The following is an 18,396-nucleotide window of genomic DNA, read 5'->3' as shown; positions in this document are numbered from 1 at the left end:
GCACACTGAAGCAGCCAGTTTTATTCACACTTTGACTCTTATTATTCTCACACATCCTGATGATGAGCTGATGAGTCTTTAACTCACACTGTTTCATTTCCTCTGTTCTGCTGCTGAAGATGATCGCAACTACAAAGGTAAGAACATGTTCACTGGTTCCTCTTAACGTTTACTGCAGGACTTTCTGAAGTCAAGTGAAGAGCTCTGAAACACAAAGAATGATGCTGAAATATATTTATAAACTCCTTCAGTTTTACACCTGCAGTAATATGAGGTCTCTGACTGTGAGTGGAGGAGCTGCAGGTTTGAGTCTCTGCTGTGAACACTGTGAGCAGCAGAGTGTGTGACGCGCCCTGAGATGACTGATGTTGTGATCAGAGCTTATAAGAATAAAACTGAAATGAAACTGAGCTACAGTGATGGTCTGCAGTGAAAACCATTGTCTTCTTTAACGTCGTGAAGGTTGAGGAGCAGGTCTTATGAATGAAGGGTTGCTGGTTCTATTCCTTGGACCAGTGAGAACCGTCCAGCATGGCAGGATGTGTCTCTGAGCAAAGCATCTACCTGCTGTCTGATCTCTGGGCGATGTGTTAAAAGCAGAAGTCAGATTCCCGTGTGTGAAAAACATGAATGTAACATGTTGGCCAATCAAATGATTTTTCTTCTGAGGTCATAAAGAGGTTCTGATGTTCTGCTCATCAACAACAAGTGACTTTCTCTAGTTTTACTGTTCACACCTGCTTCTTCAGGTTGAACCCAACAGTTATAATAAAACCAACCTTTAATCAGTCATCCAGGAAATCATGATCTGGTCATTTCCAACCATCAAGGCTCCGCCCCCTCTCCTCTCACCATCACAACAAACTGCTGGGAGCTAACTGCAACAACAGGAGGTGACGGGGCTTGTGGGTAATGTGGTCTTCTGAAGGAATGAGGAACATGTTAATGAGTTTTCTCCATTTCCAGCTGTTAGAGACTGAACTTTGTTTTAGTGTTGAATGAATGTGATTTAAGAAGCATGTAAAGCTCTTATTTTGACAGCAGATGGAGCCTTTGTCCTTTCTGTCAAGCTATCCCTGCAATTTTACTGCAAAAACTCACTTTAAACTTCACAAATTAAACATCTTTTAGAAAATCTGCTACAAAATCAAACATTTTTGTTTGCAACAATCACAAAAAAATGCTGTGAAATCCACAAAGGACTGTTTAGAATATGAGAGAAATGTTGAGTTGCAGTATGATGGTTGTTTTCTGTATCTGACAGTGAATCAACAAATCTACTGTGTAGCAGCGGCAGAAACGTGTTCCTCTACAAGTAAATAATAATAATAGAGTAAAGATGATGATTCCTATTCTCTGCAGCTGTTAAACACGTGAACAGCCTGAGATGGCTGCACAGAAACACTAGATGGCAGCAGGACGCTGCCCTCAGAACAGGAAGTGAAGCAGGAGGATGTCCATGTGTGACAGCAGTCGGGCTGTAATTTCTGTGAACACGCTCCAGTTGGACCTCTCTGCTGATAAACAGCCGTGTTGCTGCAGGACCTGTCAGACGTGTTCAGGTGTGCAGCAGGGCTTCCCCCTGTGATGGTGAGACACTGAGACAACGAGGACACGGGGGTGTTGTGGTTGTACGGGGGGATGTTCCCCGGCTGACTGAGGGAGAAGGAGACAGCAGGAGATTCATGGCTGTCATCTCTGTCCTCCATTTCAGCCCCTCTGACTCCAGCTGCGTCCTCTCTGCTCCAGGACGACCTGTCCTCCTGACTCATGCTAACGAGCAGCCAGCAGCTCGCTGTCCTCACAGCAGAGAGGGACATCATGTGAGCAAAGCTGTCCAAAAAACAAATGATTAAATACATTAGTGTGAAGTCATCCGAGGCAGGCAGACCGCCGGCTGAAATCCTACACAGACTGTGGCAGCAGTTAAACCTCCAACTTTAACTCAGTGAAACATCGGACTTCATTTTAAACAGAACCAACCACAAAGACAAATCACAGCAGCCAAGACGGCTTATTGATGAAACACGTATCAGACATCAGAGATGGACGAACGATTAGAAGAGTCCTGCACACCAACACCTCAGAAACATTACAACACTGTGCTGGTTCTGGTTCTGAGGAGGGACAGACCCGACCTGAGGCGGGTCACTTGGTCACGGTGAATGGGAATTACAGCTCAAATGGATTTTTGAAATATTAAAACAATAAATGTGTAATGTCACATTTCAGTCTGAATGCACACTTCTGCTCCTGCACAGTTATTCGGTTGTCATTTAGCACACGTTACATTAACATGTAGAGACTCTGTTCTTTATCTTAATATTTACTGTTATAATACAGCACAATGTGCTTCGCCTTCAGACAAATGTTGTCCTATAAACAGATATTTAAAGGTCTAGCAGGGTGTTGTTCAGTGGGCAGGACTGCAGGAAACTCGCTCGCTGCCTGTCCTCTGGGTGTTTTATCTGCTGAAGGTCATATAGAGATTTGTATTATTTTATACAGACAATGAAGAAACACCTCAGTGAGCACATGCGCTTTCCTTTAGAGATCGATGTGTTGATCAGTGCTGAGCTGTCAGCTGCTGGTAAACAACAAATAAAATGGTACTTTTAGTTTTGTGTCTCTCAGGTTGTTAAATTGCATTAATCCAGGATTTAGCAGTGATTTGATGTGGAGGCCTGAAGCTGCAGGTAGTAGTCTGCATTAGCATCTTTTAATTAAGACTGCTCCTCCAATATCTCTCTCAGTATGCCTCCACCTCCTACCTGTGACCTGTGTGTGTGTGCATGTGTGTGTGCATGTGTGTGTGTGTGTGTGCGGGTGTGTGTGTGTGTGTGTGTGTGTGTGTGTGCGTGTGTGCGTGTGTGCGTGTGTGTGTGTGTGTGTGTGTGCGTGTGTGTGTGTGCGTGTGTGCGTGCGTGCGTGCGCGTGTGTGCGTGTGTGCGTGTGTGTGTGTGTGTGTGTGTGTGCGTGTGTGCGTGTGTGTGTGTGTGTGTGTGTGTGTGTTTGCTCTGAGATGGAGGGAGAAGAAGAGACGTTTGTGGTTCTGAGAGCTTCTGAAAAGCAGGAGGTCAAATCATGAGACCTCTGAACAATGTGTGATGTGCCTGTCGGAGGGATCAGTTTTATATTCAGGGATACTGAGACGAGTGCCTGAAAGAATGAATTCACATCAAAATCAGGATTTTTCTACAATTCGCAATTGATTCCCAAATGACAAAAAACTGCTTCTGTAAGAACGTTTTCTCCGCTGCTGCTAACATAACGTCACGTCAGCTACAAAGTACAGACGCTGTCCTCCGCCGCTCACCAAACGTTTGCTACATAGCAGAGCACTTTCTTCCCTCCTCTCCCAAACTTTACTCAAGTGCACACACACCAACTCCTGAGTGAACTGGAGAAAGAGAATCAATCTTTATTTTTTATTGAATCAAGAATCAATTCTGAATTGAATCTGTGACAGAAAGAATCTAAATCCAATCATGAGATTGACAAAGATTTTCTTTCTGCAGCTCAGAGCTGCATTGTTATTAATGATCAGAGGATTAAAGTGGGAAATGAAATGGAATTTTTACTGTAGCTCTGACTAAAAGTGACATTTCCTAAAGCCTAATGGGCCAGGCTGTGATATGGGGTCAGCTCACCGTCCTACTGTGTATTCACGGGTATAATTTCCAGTGAAGTCTCTGTGGATGCAGAAACACAGTCCAGATAAGAGGGCAGTTAATAAGAAGGTTATTATGCTTGTCTGAGTTGCCTTCACTTATTACTGCACTCACAGTAATCATGATAAGGAGCTGCAGGGAGCGATGCAGCGAGGCCTCTGCACACTTTCAGCTCCACATTTCCACCGAGTGGACTCAGAGGACATCCACGATGTCCAGCTGAGTAACGCCGGGTCTCTGGGAGTCTCATGTTGGCACGGTGGGGCTTCACTTTACATTTCAAATCTTTGCCCTCAGATCCCTCTGTTCTCCAAACCATGCTGCTCAGAGCTGCAGGCTCAGTGAGACGTCATCTGCCCAGGGGGGCCCAAACTTTTGCATACTGTATGAATGTATAGTTTACACCCTTGGCTAAATGAGTTAATGATGTGGAGGTTATCGCTCTGTCAGGACCTGGTTGTAGCTCCTTGGCTGCTTGTGCCAGATGGTTGGTGAGGTCGTCACCATGAGACGCGTCTGCTAATTGAGAGTAGAAACAGATGTGTTGGAGGTCACTGTAGTGAGAGGACTGTCTCTACAGTCGAGGCTCGAAGGTTATTTTTATGGGGCTGGATGTGTGTGTGTGTGTGTGTGTGTGTGTGTGTGTGTGTGTGTGTGTGTGTGTGTGTGTGTGTGTGTGCTGAAGTGCTCGGTCTGAGATTAATAAAGTGGGTACCAGTGTTCTGTTGAATCCTGCCGTGCCCTCTGACCTCTGCTGTCATTAGCGCTCTGTCAGAGGCACATAAATAATTCATACGCCATCTTAATGTTAACTGTGCTGCTGTGGTTCATCTGCTGATTTCCCCCTCCACACACACACACACACACACACACACACACACACACACACACACACACACACACACACACACACAAACTGGTGTTTGTATTGAAAATGATGAAACAGACAGACAGGCAAATGATGAAAACATGTTTCTTCACCAGTTAGTGTCCGTCTGTCTGCCTGCCTGCCTGCCTGTCTGTCTCCCTGCCTGCCTGTCTGCCTGTCTGTCTGTCTGCCTGTCTGTCTGTCTGCCTGTCTGTCTGTCTGTCTGCCTGCCTGCCTGCCTGCCTGCCTGTCTGTCTGTCTGTCTGCCTGCCTGCCTGCTGGGCAGATCATGCACACAGACTTCAGCAGCACTTAGAAACCTCTCTTCTGTGTCCAGAGTCTCTGTCCATGATCATTATTCATTCCTGATTTATTCAGGGTTCATTATCACCTTAAATGGACATCCAGAGAAAAATGAAGCTTGTGTTCCTGCACAGAACAAACCAGAAAGAAAAGGTGTTCAGACTTTGAGACGACCTGAAGAACTGAACCAGAACAGAGCGTCAACACAGCAGGAGGAGCAGACATCAACATTATAAAGGGAGATGGGCTGATGAGCCACCTGCGATATAAATCATTATAAAGCAGGGTTGTTCAAACCACGGCCCTTGGGCCGGATACGTCTCGTTTTACATTTTGTGTGAGTCGTAAGAATAAAACTAATTTATAAATCTCGTACTTTGATACATCTGATCCACAGACACGGATGGAAGCAAGTAGAAGTGTGGCATCTTGACTCAAAGACGATGTCTGAGTGCAACCACGGCAACAGGACCTTGACGTGTTACAGTAGGTGCTGTGATGGACTGCTATCAAACTGACGACAAGCTTTAACATGTCTCTCCTGAAGCTGAAGAGTCAAACTGATTTTAAAAGATCAGAGAGCGAATGGACTGACAGGTGTTTAGTTGTTTTACCGGCTGATACAAGTAATACATTGATGTGTTTATTGTGCAGCGAATGCATTATTGTAATGAAAGAATATGATGTGAAGAAGCACTACAAGTCAAAGTATGGATGATCCTCTGCCAGATGTGCAGAGACCCTGAGCGTCTTTCAATAGACCCTTGGCCACTTTCACACAGAACCAGAGGGACCGTGATGGAAGACCTGCGTGTTGTCTGGTCACAGACCAGGCAGGAGATGTGGAAACCCTCAGAGATCACATGCCTGCTGTTATAATGAAGAGGCTGTTAACAGAAAAAGAAAGCTTCTCTTCATCCTTTGTGGAACTACATGTAGAGGATGATGTCTACGAGGTCACCAGTTCCAACAATGTAATTTGAATGAATTCAAAAGAACACGCAATTCATGAGAATCAATTTGAATACCACCTGATCATCATCACTGTCTGAGTTACACACGTTTTTGGGCGCTCGTTTGGGCGATTTCTCCGCGGACATGAACCTTAAAATACTTCAGAAAGTCTACGGCAATGAAGCGATGAGCCGGGCGAGGTGTTCTGAGTGACATTCAGGTTTCCAATCAGATCTGTCAGATCCACCACTGGCTCCTCCCCCAGCGCGTCCAAATATGGTCACTTCCTGCTCCAAACATCTCTGCACTAGCAAAGATGGTGACGGACAGAATCTGAACTGGAGGATTCATAACGTTCACAAACTAACGATGACATCACTGATGAATGATGACATCACTGATGGATGATGACATCACTGATGGATGATACTTGGTCCTGATGTAAGCCTCTCAGGCAGCTCTTATCCTGACCTACTCTACTCTTGTTGGACCATTTAGCTGTGCACGATTTATGCATGATAGTATCAATGCAGGATGTAGTGAGTCCATTGTGCAGTGAATTTCATGCAGAAACAGTTTCCTGTCACAGACACTTAAAATAACGCTGGCTTCTTTTTTTCAGTGACAGAACTACATCTCCTCAGTCATGTGTTTATTATGTGGGCAGGAAAAGCTCTTGTCCCGTAAATGGTCCAGTCTCTAGCAATGACAGACAGTAGCGTTCTGCTCATGTTGTATCTACAGGTAGGAAACAATGACCAAAAAACATTCTGTTGTTACTTAGTTGTGCTTTTGCTCATAATGTCAAACACATAAAATGTTGTTATTCCCAAGCAGGAAATGAAATGTCTGCTGTCCCTCATGGGTTGAACTGAATTCCTCTTTAGGAAGTAATCTCCTACATTTACAACACAGAGAGAAACTCTCACATCCTCCACGTCACATTCACGGTGACAGCAGGAGGTCGACAGAGCTCCAGTGTTCACAATGACCTGAGCAGCTTGTCAAACGCATGTCTGATGCAGCTCTGTGTGTGTGTGTGTGTGTGTGTGTGTGCCTGTGTGTGTGTTGTATGCGTTGGCCTGTTGGGCTGGACTGATGCAGTTATTAATGCTGTGATTTATTGGCCTGTCAGAGGCTTCTCTCCTCATCTCACTGAGGCTTCAGAGGGTCGGTGGAGGTTAAGTGCTTTGCCTGGGGGCAGCAGAGCGCTGATCTGAGCTGCATCCTAATGTCCAGGGCCGGCCAGGCTTTCAGCAGGGGCGTCCAGGCTGCAGGTTTACTTCAGCTGGACGAGGAAAAAAACTCACTGATGTTAAATGGGATCAAGACAGAGTGCTGTGTGAAGAAGTTATATGTTTTTAACACAGAGCTGCAGCACTAATTGGAAATATGTTACAGCTAGCTGTCACTGTTTGCAGAGAGCGCCTGTGTGTGTGTAGACCGTTCTCTGTCTGTGTTCTCATTTAGCCAGCAGCCGTTCCCAGTCTTCACATCAACCATGGTGATGGCACAGAACAGCTAAACCCATAACTGTTAATGCCTCCTCAGATATAGTTGAAATCTGCTCCTTTTTGGAGTTGAGAGAACGTCATCGTGTCATGTGAGCCGACCGGTCGACATCTCGAAGGTACGAATGTTGATGTGTGAAACAGTCCTGCACCTCTGTACATGTACACATGTTCCTCTTTGTATAATGTTTGTTGTAGCACCCTTCACTGCTCAGTCAAATTCAAAGTGATTATTGCGTTATTGGCAGCAAAGGCTAACGTTGTTTCTGTTCACATAAAGTTATGTAAGATACACAAGTAAGATATTTTAAATTGAAACGTTTACAGGAAGTTGCAGCATTTGGATGACCAGTGGTGGCTTCAGCCATTTTCTTATATTAACTCTAGAGTTTGTAACAAACCTATATGCAAACCATATACAACCTTGGCTGAACTTTGATGCAGTTGTAGCTGTGATATATTCTTTTTAGGACGACCAGAAAGGAGAGCGTTGCAGTAGTCGACCCCACAGGTAATAAAGTGTGCAGTTGTGTCTCAGTCACACTCTGGTGATGTTCCTCAGATGGAAAAATGATTTTTTTTTTTGTTTTAGTTGTGTTTCTGATGTGAGGTTTAAAACTAAGATCTGAGTCTCAGATGACTTTGAGGTTTTTCACCTGTTGACAAGGATTTAATGCCAGTGCTGCAGTTTCACATTGAGTTTCTCCCTCTGAGCTTCAGAACCAATCATCAATATTTTACCTCTAATTGAGCCGTAAAAAAATGTTCTGCCAACCACTCGTTCATCTCTAAAATACAGGTTAACAGAGCATCATTTAGCCGTGGGTCATCAGGAGACACGTCAGCAGAAAGCTGCGTGTCATCAGCGTAGCTGTGGAAGTTGATGCCGTGTTTCAAAAATATTATTTGACTTCATAAAATCATTTAACTGATTAAAAACATGGTTCTGTAAAATTTATTTGAAAATGGTGGATTGGCTACAGGTCTGTAGTTGTCAAGCATCTAAGTTGCTTTTCTTCAGAAGAGGTTTAACTACTATCTTAAAATGAGTAGTGAAGACCCATCTGGAGAAAATGTAATGTGTCTCTTGTAGTTATAATTCTGTTGTAGTTGGTATAGATAATTGACAGTAATTATGAAAAGTCCAAAATAAAAGAAGTACATCATCTGTAACTATCATACACAGTACTGGAGGGCTGCTAAAAATGAAACATGTTTAATCATGATATGAATGTGCCGAGCCAACATTACTGTAAGGTTTATGTAAACCTCAGCATGGCCACTGACGGAGCAACGCAGCCAGTGAGAACGGGAACACGCTGGTGTTAGATTATGGTGTGTTTATGGGCTACTGGGAAATGTGTGACCTCTGAAGGGGAAAATGCACCTGAAACGACTGACTGAATTGGATGTTTTTTTTCTCCAAGTGGCATCTTTTACCATCAGCAACGTACAGTTCGTGTTTGAGTCACTGAAACCAGGTACTGAAATGTGAATGCTTTCCTTTCTCATTGGAAGTAAAACACTTCACCATCTTCCTGGACTTTACAGTCTTTCTTAGCAGCTGAGGTTGAATCTGATGCTACAGCAGAGGAATAAGATCTTCAGTGATAACAGGCTCTTTAACAAGGAGAAATAGAGGACCCAGAAATAGCTGAACAGGTTGAGCCCCATGTCCACAGACAGCCTGGGAGATTAGAGTGTGTTTTATAGACACACTGTGGATCACATTAACATTATTACAGTCAACGGGACCGAGCAGAGAGAGTGATGGAGGAGGGAGACGAGCTGGAGGGAGGCAGTGGAGATGGAGGCTGGTGAGGGGATAAATGGTAACTGGAGGAGGGAAATAGAGCACAATGGACGAGCGAGAAACATATCAGGGAAGCTCAGAGAGATGGAAGGTAAAGGCTGTAACTGAGAATCAGACATGTTGGTGAGGAGGAAGAGGAGGTGACACACTGTATCTGAACTGTTAATTAACTGGAGACAGAGCGGGTGTCCATCACACCAAGCAGTCAGATGGTGGTCAGCTGCCCCCACAATGAACCACATGGATGATCCCCTATTACAGTCAACTACAGTAGCTGCAGTGCTGAGCAGTCAAGGCCCAAAACAAGTTGGAGGTTCATCTCTGTCAAGTGTTTGGCAGTATTTTTGTGAGAGGAAGCAGTTTTATCTCCAATTGCGCTCACACATTTCTAAAAAGATGTCTGTCCTTGTCTGGCTAAAAGTCTGCTAAAAACAATTTTACTTGTCGTGATTGTAGAAAGTATATAAACGTGTCTTAAGCTGCAATACCAGCGAGTGTCACTAGAGGTCGCCTCCAAAAAGCCTCCGGCTCCATAGACTCCCATTCAACTTCTCTCATCAAATCCAAAGTGAATAAAATGTGTCCATCAGTTATCTCGGTGTTGTTAGCTAAAGTCACTCCTTCTTCTTAGTTTTCTGGAGGTCCATCTGAAAATAATCCCTCATTCATTAGAAAAGAAGATTCAAGAAGACCTGTTTTTGGGGGCGTGTCTGTTTGATTGACAGGCCTGTGGTGCAGTCAGGTTACAGCTATCGGTGGGCGGGACGTAGTATCGTCAGGTTTCCAATCAGATCGGTCAGATCCACCGCTGGCTCCTCCCCCAGCTCGTCTAAATATGGTCACATCCTGCTCTAAACCGCTCCGAACTAGCAAAGATGGTGACGGACAGAATCTGAACTGGAGGATTCATAACGTTCACAAACCAACGATGACGTCACTGATGGATGATGACATCACTGATGGATGATGACATCACTGATGGATGATACTTGGTCCTGATGTAAGCCTCTCAGGCAGCTCTTATCCTGACCTACTCTACTCTTGTTGGACCATTTAGCTGTGCATGATTTATGCATGATAGTATCAATGCAGGATGTAGTGAGTCCATTGTGCAGTGAATTTCATGCAGAAACAGTTTCCTGTCACAGACACTTAAAATAACGCTGGCTTCTTTTTCTTCCTGTTACTCAGTGAAGTGTTTAACTCTCATAAACCTAAACACAGTTTACTTGTCACCTGTGATCTTCTTGATGAGTTGGCAATCTTCATTTCAACAATGGCTCAAAGGAAAGCTACAGTCAATTACAGAATGTTTCTTTTTTTGTATTTCCAGCCATCGGTTATGTTGGTTAATTGATATCTTCTATAACGCTGTAGTCATCAACGCCATTGCGGTGATCTGGGAACACTGTCTGTAAACAACACTGACTCTAAGTATAGGACAGACTATGAGAAAGGCTGTAAACAAACCTCCAGGTCATGAAAACATATTTTAAAGAGACAGGCAGTTAAACTGTAATCTTTAAACTTCCAGAGTACAGATGCCTTAGTTTTCTTTTTTTTATTGTACTCTATTAATCCCCGAGGGGAAATTCTTTCGCTACAGCAGCATCCCGAGGGGGAGCTGCTGCAACAGGCTGCCACAACCGCGGCGCCAACTAACCTGAGGTGCATGTTTTGGGTGTTGGGAGGAAGCCGGAGAGCCCGGAGAGAACCCACGCAAGCACAAGGAGAACATGCAAACTCCGCACAGAAAGACCCAGGACCGGATTCGAACCCGGAACCTTTTTGCTGTGAGGCGACAATGCTAACCACTGCACCACTGTGCCACCCTGAAATACCTTTACTTTTTGTACACTTCACTGTATTGTAGGTTTAATTTTCGATAGATACATTTGCTTTTGTTTCCATTTGTCTACACTCAGTAACTGATTATAACGATTTTAAAACGTTTTTAGAAATTTTTGCAAATTTACTCAAAATCCCAAACTGAAACATGTAATTTGCGAAAGTATTCAGACCCTTGTATCAGGGCTTTGTAGAAGCTCCTCTGGCAGCAGGTAAAGACTCTAGTCTTCTTAAAAGCTCGTCACACCTGGATTTGGACAGTGTGTTCCATTCCTCCAGGTAGATTCTCTCCGGATACACCAGACTGGATGAGGAGCATCTGTGAACCTCCATCTTCAGGTCTCTCTACAGATGTTCTGTGGGGATTCAGTCTAGACTTCAGCTGGACCACTGAGGGACAGTCAGAGACTCGTCCTGAAGTCTCTCCACTGTTGTCTCAGCTGTTTTTTTGGGGTCATTGTGGTGCTGAAAGGTGGACCGTCATCTCTCTGCACTCTGGAGCAGCTTCTCTTCAAGGACCTCTCAGTGTTTGGCTCCATTCATCCTTCACTCACTTCTGATCGTCTCCCTGTCCATGCTGCTGAGAAGCTCCCTCATATCATGATGCCGCCACCACCGTGCTTCACTGTATGATGGTATCAGCAGTGATGATGATGATGATGATGATGATGTTGATGATGATAATAATGACAATGATGATGATGATGATGATAATGATGATGATGGTGATGCTACCACCACCGTGCTTCACTGTTTGATGGTATCAGCAGTGATGATGGTAATGATGTGGATGATGATAATGATATTGATAATGATAACAATAATGACAATGATAATGATAATGATGATGATGATGATACCACCACCACCGTGCCTCATTGTATGATGGTATCAGCAGTGATGATGATGATGATGATGATGATGATGGTGATGCTACCACCACCGTGCTTCACTGTATGATGGTACCAGCAGCTGATGAGCAGTGACTGCTGTTTGATAGACAGAGTTTGAAATTAAATGTTTGTCTCATCAGACACAGAATATAAATGAATTTGTCAAACTTTAAGCAGACCGTCTCATGGCTTTGACTTAAAAGGGGTTTCAGTCCAGTAACTCTGTCATGGTGGTTCTCCCATGTGTGTGGAGAACTTCTGATGCTCTGAGAGTGATCTTTAGGTTCTTGGTCACCTCCCTGACCTTCATCCTCATCACTCAGTCAGTCCTGCAGGAGTCCTGCTGGTTTCAGACTTACTGTGCTGTTGGAAACACTCAGAACTTTAGAACTGGCTTTATACCTTCAGACTGATCTGTGGCTCACTGCAGTTTGGTCATGGAGGTCTACAGAGAGTTCCCTGGACTTAATGCTTGTGCTGCTGTATACGTAGAGAACTCATTCGGGATGTAACTTTCTGAGCTGTGTCCGATCTTACTTTGCCAAGATGCAGCTGATCACAGTTTGAGAGCTCTGAACACATTTAGTTAGGGTGTATTGTCAGTTTTATCCATTTAAAATGAATTGAATACTTTCTGAAGCGATTGTATCTGATGGCTCATATGTGTACTCGGTTGGACCGGACTTCAGTCATTTAGCTGCATTCAGTGATATCAGCAGCTGCTTCAGTGAGTAAAATGTATTCATGAATGATGGAGCCTACATCCTGTTGCTGCCCTGGAGGATGTGAAGTGTGAGCAGATGACTCAGCTGGCCTCATGGTGTCCCTCCAGCTTGGGCTTGGTGACTGGAAGTGTATAACAGGAGCGCTGCCTTACAGACTGAGGATGTAAAGTCTGAAAGACACTGACATTTACCTGTTGGGAAGATGCCAAAGTGTTGCATCATGGGGGATCCAGCTTTTTTTGAGTTAGACAGATAAAGTCAGGATACCTGCACATCTGCTGCTTTCATTTTCAAATTCTGTTTTAATTTAGTTTTAATGTGTCTCCAATAATGTCATTGAATTTCAACACTAATTTGATGTTGTATCTCTTACACCAAACCCGATAGCAGCTATAATCAATATATTTTATTATTACAATATTACTGTCAGTAATTCAATGTGAAAACAAATGTAAAAGGCGTTGTTCAGAGTGATGAAGCTGCAGATAACTATCCAATGGATCTGCAGCTCCCTGCAGCTTCAGCTCAGTGTTCAGCTGCTTGGTTCACTGTCACTGCTCACAGTGTAATCTTCAGCCGCAGCAGGCAGCTGTTGTCAGAGAAAAAGCTTTTACACCCACTGTACCCTCCTCGTTCAGCTCCAAACATCAGACACACACAGTAAGAGATGAGCTCTGAAAATAGTGGAGCTAAGGAGGCAGATATTTCCATCTGAAGAACAAACAAATGGTGTGACTGGAAGACTTCTTTTCAGCAGCAGAAACACCTGTCCAGATTCATGATGCCGCTCTGTGGCTGCCGGATGGGTCAATAAGGAGCTGTGTGGTCACAGGTTCACCATAGAAACCATCATGGTCAGGATAAGTCAGCACTGTGTTGTCAGCTTGTTTCCTGCTGCTCTGAAAGTTTAAATTAATTCAACTGTACTGAATCGTATGTGATAACTGCTGAGTCAGCCTAATAAATGGCCTGCACTGATATATTGGTATCATTGTACAGTATATGTCACCAGATGTGAAGGCCTAACCAGAGATGTCCTTTGGACACATTGTCTCCCTCACATTGTCCACCTTTAAAAACATCCTGTTCACTACGTATCTTGGTCTCTAATTTACAATCAAAGGAAACTATCAAAATTGTAGTTTGCGTTTATGTAAAATAAAACATTACATGATTTCGTATTGATCTCTAAAATCTAATATCACAGTGTTTGTAGTCAGGGGATCTAGCAGAATTATATTTGGGTGTACGTACATGGTCCGGCCACCTGCTGTGAAATCATCTTCATCGTTTTGATTCTGGTGAATAATCATCACTGATGCATCTCACTTCTAACTCATGTTTTCTGATTGGATCCTGGCTCACTTACTTAATTTGGTTCCTTTTTACTCAAAAGTTATGGAAGATGAGGGTATGCAGGGAAATGCTAGGTGAGGAATCCCAGAAAAATATCTGCATCCGGGCCAAGCTGATACTCTGCAGAGAGATACTCTTCTCAGCACATCTGTCCACTGTGTGTGTGAGCGAGAGAACCGGAGAGACTGATTCATCTTCTTTTACAAGGAAGTTACCGACAGAACACGAACAATAAACTCTGATCAGTCTGTTTTCATCATAACGTTAATGCAGCTGAAAATAAAGGAAACATGACAGCATTTTCATGCTGTCATGTTTGAAGCTCATGTAGTTTCATGTGTAAAGTTGTCCACATATTTTCCCCATGTTCTCATATGTTGCAGTATGTAATAAACATGGTTTCCGGATAGTGTGAAAATACTGACTTGAATGAAACTCGAGGTGAAAGTCTGGAAACTACTGAGATGTGACTGTGAACTGCTCAGAGAGGAGCAGAGGGAGGTGCTGGAGGAAGAGGAGAAGATCTGGCGGGAGAGGAGGAGATCTGGGGGAGAGGAGGAGATCTGGTGGGAGAGGAGGAGATCTGGGGGAGAGGAGGAGATCTGGGAGGAGATGAGGAGATCTGGGGGGAGATGAGGAGATCTGGGTGGAGAGGAGGAGATCTGGGAGGAGATGAGGAGATCTGGGGGGAGATGAGGAGATCTGGGTGGAGAGGAGGAGATCTGGGAGGAGATGAGGAGATCTGGGGGGAGATGAGGAGATCTGGGTGGAGAGGAGGAGATCTGGAGGGAGATGAGGAGATCTGGGGGGAGATGAGGAGATCTGGGGGTAGAGGAAGAGATCTGGGGGGAGATGAAGAGATCTGGGGGGAGAGGAGGAGATCTGGGGAGATCTGGATGTGTGTGTGAGGAGAACGTTTTCATCTGTTTTTGAATGATAGAAGATTTACTCAGAGACAGAACAGAGGCGAGACAGGAAGTGATATCAGGACTTTTATTGACCAGCAACAAGGAGGTGTTTCAAACTTTGACCTGTGTCTCCACCAACAATGAATTATGTGAATGCTGCTGTGATACACAGTTAACAGGTTTATTATAAATCTTTTTGAATCCAACACCTGCTGAACTTCAGACAGAGCTGGACCAGTTGGTTTCTAGTCTTTGTCCTCATCCTGACTGTCTACTTAAAATATAACCAGAGAAATACTGAAGGTGAAAAAAGACCTTGTTATGGCCACACGATATAAAATGACAATGAAAAGTACATTTTGTATTCCAGGAAGAAGCTGTGTTGGTGCACATTTGTATAAAAAAGTTTAAAGGAATCCTGCTTTCAAGTCAAAAGGAGAAACTAAGTTTAGTTCACAGGATAAAAACAGGCTACATATTGAAGTGACAGATCACTAAGATAACGGCTATGAAAGCATTATGACATCCTCTTGGAACAGTCTCCGCCTGGTTCTGCTCAGTGTCTCTTCGTGTCTCTTCGCAGATCGGTCGATCTGTCTCCTGTCACCTGTCCCCTGTCCTCTGTCCCCTGTCTCCTGTCCCCTGTACCCTGTCCACTGTCCCCTTTCTCCTTTACTCTCTGCCCTGTCACATGTCCACTGTCTCCTGTCTCCTGTTTTCTGTCCCCTGTCTCCTGTCTCTTGTACTCTGTCTCCTGTGCTCTGTCCTCTGTCCCCTCCAGCATGTAAAATGTAATACAGCAGAATGCTGTAGTGACAGTTTGAGGCCACAGAGGGCGCTGCTCAGCAGAAGTTTCATTTTTAAGTATTAAACGAGAGTCTGAATGAAACTAGAAGCAGAGACCTCATGACACTGTTCAATACTGACTGTAGATGTCATGATGACATGTCTCCCTCTCAGGAGGAACTGGGTGCAGCGTTTCTAAACTGTTTACAGGTTAAGTCTTTAGTAACTGTATGTGTTGTTGGAGAGAACAGTGGAGCTGCTGCAGGTCTCAGAGCGGAGTGCTCATTTTTAGCTCCGCCCCCCACTAGCACTTCCCACTGCCTTCAGAGATCTTGGCAGCCCTTTGAGCCAAATGTGCTGCTCCATGTGACCTGGCAACGCGCGACCAATCAGAGCCCCCTGAAGGATGGACTGAGGCTGTGCAGCCTGCGGTGTCATTCAGAAGCAGAAAGCCTCCGGACCGGGTCGGTCCTGTTTGTCCTCATACGGTGCAGATGGTGTGAAATGTTAATGAGCTGCTTTTGGCTGCCAGTAGAGACACACTCACCTCAAAATAAAACACAACTGCTCACTTTCAGTCTGCCAGCCTTCCTCTGGTTCTGGTTCTATTCATGTAGATCAAGTCTTTTTTTACAGATATCACTGATTGAATGAGGATCTCTACCTGCACCACAGGTGGGCTGCTCCTGCTGAGGCCTCTACACCACCATCAAATGAGTGATAAAGTACTTATGTTATCTAGCTGGGATTAAAGCTGCAGGCTCTGGATGTTCCTCTCATCTCATCGTCACTGAACCGCTGCTTTATTTCAGAAGCCCGGAGGCTCAGCGCTGAGCCGGGACAGAGACACATGAATATCAGATGCAGCCCGCAGCTGCTGGAGTCCTATCAGAACCATCGCACTGCCAGCACTTATACACCCATCCTACACCACCCACACCACCCTCTGTCTGCCTCACACTCCCAGCCTCTTCCACAGGACTGTCATTAACAGATTTCCGCCTGTGCGCCATGTGTGAGTCATGAAGGTTCCTTTCCTCTGGAAGTCTCTGGGTAACGCCAACACAATCCAGTAATTCAGATTTCACTTTAACTCACCTGCCTGGTAACCAGAGTGATTCAGTTAGATGTGTGTCGGTGGTGTTGGTCCACTGGATGTTCCAGTACTGGAGGCAGGAGGAGGCCTGCTCATGTTCCTGCAGTACCTCATCATCTCAGACCATCAGCACCGGTCTGAGGAGAAGATGTGCCACCTCTCAATCACTTCACCAGTCGGCTCCAGCCTCAGAGGAAATACTCAAACTAAACAATACATGTTGTTTGAAGTCCTCCTCAGTTCGTCCCGGAGGTAACGGCCACAGCAAACAAGAGCAGAGCGAGAACCAAAAAGCAAATTTACCCAAACTCTTCATCTTCGACATCTGACAGCAGCTCGTGATCAGTGCTCATGTTTCTGTTTCCTGCTGCGGTGTTGGTGTTCGGAGAGTGAAGCTGGACCGTCATCGAGCGATGTTAACTTCATTTACAAGTTCGAATGAGTCAATTCATGCCTAACGGGGAAAAGAAATTCTGCCCAAACCTTTTCCAAACCTTACAATTACTGTTTTTCATGTTTGTGAAATGACCGACACAACAAACTAAATGATCCAAAAATATGGCAACACCTCTGTTAGGTAGAATATCAACTGAACATTCACGTAAAACCAACCATCATCCAGCAGTGGTCCCAAAGTCCCAACTTTTTAATTTTCACCTATTGTACTCAAACCTTTTGATGGAAACAGATTGTGGAGTTTGTAACATGTTGTCATCGTTGGTTTCTGAATGTTATGAATCCTCCAGTTCAGATTCTGTCCGTCACCATCTTTGCTAGTTCGGAGCGGTTTGGAGCAGGAAGTGTCCATATTTGGACATGCTGGGGGAGGAGCCAGCGGTGGATCTGACTGATCTGATTGGAAACCTGACAATACTACGTCCCGCCCACCGATAGCCGTAACCTGACTGCACCACAGGCCTGTCAATCAAACAGACACACCCTCCCAAATACGTCTTTTTGAGGATTATCTTCTAATGAATGAGGGATTATTTTCAGATGGACCTCCAGAAAACTAATAAGAAGGAGTGACGTTAGCTAACAACACCGATAACCATGAGCAGCAGGCTGCAACTCGGCCCACAGCTGTCAGCACGGGTCTCCCTGCCTCTCTCCTCTCTGGTTGGTGTTGTCGTCCCAGGCTGACATCCATCTCTGGAGCTCAGCTCAGAGCTGCATGCCAAATGTGGGTTGATGCAGTCGACTGTGATCTGACGGACGGAGGGTGAGACGGCTCCTCTGACATCAGCCGCATTTCCATTGAAATGTTTTCACATTGAACTCATGTAAATCAGCTAATCTGATAAATGAATCAGTGTTATTGATTGACCGATATGTGGATGTCTTCACAAATCTCTGTTTACATTTACATTGTTTGTTGATCAGGAAGTCAGGTGACCTGCTACAGGAGGCCTGAGGGATGGTGGAGGGAAAACTCTTATTATGATATTATACATTAGGTCATACCCCTGAAATCAGAACCGACAACGACCCGAACATCCGGGTCACCTTCAACCGTTTGATGTGGTCTCCTGTTCATCAGTCCTGGATCTCTGTGTTGTTTGGACCTGGTCTTCTCTCCTGTTGTTTGGACCTGGTCTTCTCTTCTGTTGTTTGGACCGGGTCTTCTCTTCTGTTGTTTGGACCGGGTCTTCTCTCCTGTTGTT

The 18,396-nt window shown here is 44.7% G+C and overlaps 1 protein-coding gene across 2 annotated transcripts in view; it reads left to right on the top strand.

Annotated features, from left to right (window-relative positions):
* The window catches only part of gabbr1b (gamma-aminobutyric acid (GABA) B receptor, 1b), a 116,259-nt gene that overhangs the window by 40,380 nt on the left and 57,483 nt on the right, over positions 1-18,396 (top strand). For both annotated transcript variants that reach the window (XM_069176962.1, XM_069176963.1), the window contains one exon: positions 120-137. In XM_069176962.1, the coding sequence (XP_069033063.1) occupies positions 120-137 (18 nt within the window). The remainder of the gene's footprint in view (positions 1-119; positions 138-18,396) is intronic.

The sequence above is a fragment of the Embiotoca jacksoni genome, unplaced genomic scaffold (assembly GCF_022577435.1).
Source record: "Embiotoca jacksoni isolate LCO1_2020_lvr unplaced genomic scaffold, fEmbJac1.0.p SCAF_7, whole genome shotgun sequence".
Lineage (NCBI taxonomy): Eukaryota > Metazoa > Chordata > Actinopteri > Embiotocidae > Embiotoca > Embiotoca jacksoni.
This window is presented reverse-complemented; position numbering and strand designations above follow the sequence as displayed.